Here is a 5,591-nt window from a genome sequence, read left to right as displayed (position 1 = left end):
GTGAAGTTCATATTAATACCGGTTTTGTTTGTAGACGATTGTGAAGACGCAGGCTCTGGGCGGAGCCCGGAGTTGAACAGATCTAACATGACAATTAAATTGATTTCATTCCTAACACAGAATAACAAGACTGGAGCAACGACACTGGATAGGAGAAAGTCTGATACTTTCTAAGATATGAGGTCACTAACCTTTTTTTTTTAATTTTCTAGCTTAATTGAATGGACACATGTTAGAATTAGAAATGGCTGCTTTGTCTTTGATGTCTTTTATTAGAATGAGTGGTTTTAATCATTTTCATACATATCTTGCAAATGTGCTTATAATGAGTTGGCACTCGGTCTTTTGAAGGTCATAAGCTTCGTTCGGCGATAGTCCGGACTGATAAAGTGTAAGAAATGCCTTGAGTGCAGTGGGTTACATGCAAACACGCTTACACACACATACACTAAATTAGGATAAGTCCTTGGGACATTCTGAATATTTTAAACAAATTCTGAATCACCAAAAGATCAGTAGACAGCAACATTAGATTGTTAGAGCTAGGAAGAGAGGTGTTTTGGTTTTCTGTCTCTTACAGAGAAAGGAACAGACACCAGACGAGGTCACAGATATACGAGGATCCTTCGCAGCAGAGACAGACACGGTGACTGCGGAAACATCAACTGGGTTCAAGTGTCATGGCATTTTGGGCTCCAGTTAGTCACCTCAAAAGGATGGATCCCATAAACACAGCAATAATCATGAAGGGGTTGACGGAAATCCAGGAACACCACACCAACGACGTTCGAGAGGCTGTTGGTCATAAGGAGAACACCTTTCTGTTCCTTTTCCTGGGGAACACAGCTGTGATCCCAGAATACACAGATCATTGTTTGAAATCGGGGCAGAATAATTCCCTGATCTGTGCAACGACTGAAGGGTTGTCTAACCCCTGAGGTTGAAGGAAACAAGAGCAGAGGATCACCCGACTGGAAGACACTGGTGCCTACAGCAATAAAATAAAGGTTAAAAGCTCCTCAGACAGAGGTTCTAGTCTGAGTACGTTTGGAGGGTATAAGGTAGCACCGAAATAAAGCTGTGGGAGAACTGGGGAGGGATGGGAGTATCATCTGTACCTACTGTTGTTGTTGAAATAAAAGTTTTTCTTGCATCTGAACTGCGTAAACACAGAGGTCATCTCACATATGGTTCACCCAACAGGGGGACAAAAGGCCTCAGGAGTAAGGAGAAATGAACCCGGCAACACTGGATTGCAGGGTGTAAGTGAGCTCTTTATGTCTAAAGAGCTCATCAGGGGGAATTGTGGGGTTATGATATTATTTTATGCCATGTTAGACCCCTAATTAAAGATTGTGAATTATTATGTAGTTTCAGTTTGCATTATGCTCCTGAACTAGAAGAAGGTGATAATTATTACATTTGGTAAACTGATTTGCATTACATTAGACTGTTGATTTATTGTGAATGAATGATATTGTTTTATGATGCATTATACTGCTGAGTTATAAGAAATACTGTTCACAGAAAGTCATCGTCTCATTTGTCTGATTAGAAGAGAACAGAGCATACTGCCCCATTTCATCAGGAGCAGATAAACAGGGAGCCAAGGTCGTAGCTTAGGCGCTGTGTGAGAAAGAATGTTTAGGCTCTGATGATTAGGTGGGGGCCACTAGAGGCTATAAGAGTTTGATCAAGGCTCCACCATTTTGAGATCTGATGCTGTCTGCTGTATGGTGTCCATCTCCCACGCGTGTGTTCATTAAATCATTGTTTGACTTGACCCGGCCGGACCAGTGTTGTTATTTTGGTTTTCCTCTTGTATCCATTCCAATATTTGAATCCGTAACACCTCCAAAAACAATAAGTTCTGTTGGAGCAGCCTTTCAACGCCTCTCTCTGTCTCTCGCAAGCAAAGTTGACCCAGACAACAAAGTAAAGCTAGTTTTCAGCTAAGAGCCCGACACGAACCCGACGTATTAGCCAGAGGTCCCTTTACTACGGTTCGGAGCCGCGGACCTTCAGTAACAGTAATAAATCACAGCAATAGTACATTCATGTAGTTGTAAACAGCATGATAATATATTAAGTAATCCAAAGTATTCAGAATATGTTACTCTCATTGAGTAACGTAACGGAATACGTTACAGAACACATTTTGGGGCATGTATTCTGTAATCTGTAATGGAATACATTTTAAAAGTAACCTTCCCAACACTGCCAATGAGGACGAAGCATAAAAGAGCAGGAAGCAAAAGACAATGAGACCATCTGTAGTGGAGATATCAAAGATAGGCACAGCTGTGGCACTGATTCACTCTTTGAGCACTACGGTCACCCCGGTGTGTCGGCCAGGACACCACTTAAGGCCAAATTGTCCCAGAGTAGGAAAGAAGGAGGGGGCTTGAGGTTCCGTTTGAGGCACTTTATTGTCACCACTCAATTTCTGGGCTGTAAACACAGCTGGTGTACATAGGTGTCTGTGTCTGTGTGTGTGGTTTCCTACAAAGGAAATAAACAAGGGAAAATAACAATAAATAAAGAGAATAGACAAGTCAAATACTCAAATATAAACATAACACAATATAGTGAACATAATCACATATAAAGATCAGAAAAATATAATACACTTCAAACTGCTCACACTATGCAACTAAACAGCATTAGTGCGAGGTTAAGCAACCGTCAATACACAATAACTACTTCCGGTAGTTGTACAAAATAAAAGCGTCCCCATCATAATCCGCTATAATGCTCTTATTGTGAAGAGCAAGCGGGACGCCATACTTCCGGTCGAACTTCGTTCGATATTTTATTAGTTCTTGTACCTAATTGTTCGCTACAAACTCCGCTACTTCAAAGTAAACAATCACAAGCATCACATACAACATACAGAGAAGGTCTGATAACACAGGAATGACATTATGGACATACGAGCGACCGTACATGCGTCGACAAAGCTAAACCGGTGTAAGCTAACAACATAAATTAGCATATGAAATGAGGGTGAACTCACGCGTTGCATGCGTGGCCTACCGCTCCAACTACGGACTACATTAGCTCCTAAATGGTAACATACTACAGCACTGACACAACAAAGGCAAAATACAACACAGGTCACTACTTACTTGTCATTTACGCACACATAACTTTCCCCAGGAATCAGTGCACCCCCGCCGGCCCAACACTGCTCATCCGACATTAAACTGCCCACCTTACTAACCGGATGATGTCACTAGAAGGTGGGCCGGCCCAAACTGACAGAAGACTGAACATTAAATGAACTTATATAAACTTATAAACACCATTAAAGCTATTATATAAACTTTGGGGCCTTTTATACACCATCAGTGCAGTGACTTACCTGCAGTTAACGTTTGAATGGTGTTTCCACAGTGTTTCTGAATTGTGTGGGACTACTTGAGAGGAAAAACTGTGAAAAATAAAAATATGTGTCAGGGCACAGCATGTGCTGGGCTAATGTCAAATGTATTCAACAGATATATTAATGATAAAACTTTAAACCTGTAAAATCTGGAGACAAAAACTCTCAGAATCAAATTTTTGGTTGCTATTGCTACAGTAGGTCAGTAGGTGTCTCTAGAGTCACCTTTCAATGCAACATCCAACACATGCAAAGAAGCAGATACACTCACCAAGGGTTTTATCACCATACCTGACGGTTTCCATGCAAAGACGTGACGTCCAACACATGCAGACACACGAAGACGCAGACACACTCATAAAGTGAGTCAAGTTTGTTTCCCTAGCACATTTAAAGTACAGCTGTTGGACAATATGCTGTACATCTAAAATAATTAAATAACAACCAACACAGGATGAAATTACAGAGTTTAAGAAAGGAAACATAAAATTAGAAAACCTGAGTAAAAACAGGACAAATAATTGTCATCTGCACAATAATGAATTGAGATGCTCTTTTATTAAAAACTAAGGCAAAAGAGAACATAAATTGAAAAAAACGAACTGGCTCAAGGAAAAATATCAGTTGCTAACAGGTCTAGACCACATGAAGATACTTTCAGGGAAGAAGAAATAAAAATGAAAAAATGTCCAGTGGTCAGTGGAGGAATTTACAAAATCTGTGTTAGTTTTATATCAGCAACACTCCTCAAAGTTTAAGACTGCTTCCTACAACCTTTGCAACAATATTAATACTTAAGAAAAACTGTTTAATGGCAGAAATATAAACACACAGAACAAGAGGTTGGTCAAATACCTTTCATTTTATTTCTTTATCTTTTTGCCACTTGGTTACAATCCTTTGTGTTTTACGGGAGTGAACATGCGCATTCAGAGCAGAAATTCAGAGTCTGCTCAAAGCTAACCAGAAAGAAAAAGGAAAGGCTTGTTTATGCGCTGGTATATGTTGCTTAAATAACATCGCTGAAGGTTTATGCCAAAGGGTGGTCGCACACAAGCATCACTTCATGCCTTTGGACTTTTAAGAGCTCCAGATGGCTTCGCACTCTCTGTTCACCACCAGTTTGCCGTCATCGGTCAGTTGAAGACGGCACAGGTTGGCGTGAGGTCCAAAAGAGTTTGTGCTCCACCTAGGTGTGTTAGATTTGTTGTACAGGACTAGGTTGCAGTCAGCCTGCATGATCAGACGGACAGCGTCTGATCCATAGGTGTCCGAAGCCCATAAAGGCTTCCAGCCATAGATGACAAAGTTACCATCATCCTGCAGCCATAAATTATATGTTAATTAACTGTCAACACGCATGACTGGGAAGCAAGGCTTTTATGAGCTTCTGAACTGAGAACATTTAAATTAGTCACCTGAAATATAGCTTTGAACTGCTTGTTGTTGGACACCAGGTAGTCTCCCCTGCGGAGTTCATCATTTTTGGACAAGAAGTTTCTGCTCATGATTCTAAAAGGAGAGAATATAGATGAGCTTGTATCCACAATATGCATTTTAAAAGTATCAGGAATGTGTGAATCCATCAGTCAGTAGAGATGCGTAGAATACTTACAGTTTTGAATATTTCACACCAGCCGGTCTGCAAGCAGAAGAGAAGGGAAGTGTTAAAATTGAAAGCAAATCACTTCATCTTTATATCATCTTGACCGGGGGTGGAGTCACACTCACTGCCCTTTACAGTAAAGGGATTGCATTTCCTAAGAAGTGTGTGTGTGTGTGAGGAGGGAGGGATTAGTGGAGCAGGTATGTAATGGAGTGGAGCAATCGCAATTGCTGACGTGTTGTACAGGGGAGTTTGCTGCTGTGTTCTCCAGCTGTCCTTTGGTTGGGTGAGGGAGGGGGGATCAGGGGGGTTATTTATGTGTTGTTGGAGTGTCTCTTTTTCAACCCACAGAACTCATACTGGGTGTGTATAGGAATTTCTTTTACTTGTGTATTAATCACATTATTTTCTTGTATAATGCCTTGGTGCCACTCACACTCATACAGTAAGACAAATGGTGGGGTGTAGTAAGGGGGAAGGGGAAGCAGGAACTCCACAGGAAGAGTCTTTTGTCTCTTCGAGGACTCTGGGAGGTAGCAAGGGAGTGTGAACCTTAAGGTGTGAAACAGCTGTGTACTGCCTTTTGTTCCTGGAGAAGGT

General features: G+C 41.1%; 1 protein-coding gene and 1 long non-coding RNA gene across 2 annotated transcripts; both read right to left on the bottom strand.

Moving 5' to 3' along the window:
* Nucleotides 1-251: 251 nt before the first annotated feature.
* Nucleotides 252-3,802, bottom strand: LOC146511577 (uncharacterized). The gene is made up of 2 exons (XR_014876253.1): nt 3,129-3,802; nt 252-2,502 (listed from the first exon to the last, which is right to left on the bottom strand). It is a non-coding gene; the product is annotated as an uncharacterized LOC146511577 (long non-coding RNA).
* A 426-nt stretch (nt 3,803-4,228) lies between these two features.
* Nucleotides 4,229-5,161, bottom strand: LOC146511576 (B-type lectin plumieribetin-like). The gene is made up of 3 exons (XM_085173507.1): nt 5,001-5,161; nt 4,804-4,897; nt 4,229-4,705 (listed from the first exon to the last, which is right to left on the bottom strand). The coding sequence occupies exons 2-3, from the start codon at nt 4,891-4,893 to the stop codon at nt 4,466-4,468; spliced, it is 330 nt and encodes a 109-aa protein (XP_085029633.1). The 5' UTR covers nt 4,894-4,897; nt 5,001-5,161; the 3' UTR covers nt 4,229-4,465.
* Between the last annotated feature and the right edge of the window lie 430 nt (nt 5,162-5,591).

The sequence above is a fragment of the Neolamprologus multifasciatus genome, chromosome 9 (genome assembly GCF_963576455.1).
Source record: "Neolamprologus multifasciatus chromosome 9, fNeoMul1.2, whole genome shotgun sequence".
Taxonomy (NCBI): Eukaryota; Metazoa; Chordata; class Actinopteri; order Cichliformes; family Cichlidae; genus Neolamprologus; species Neolamprologus multifasciatus.
This window is presented reverse-complemented; position numbering and strand designations above follow the sequence as displayed.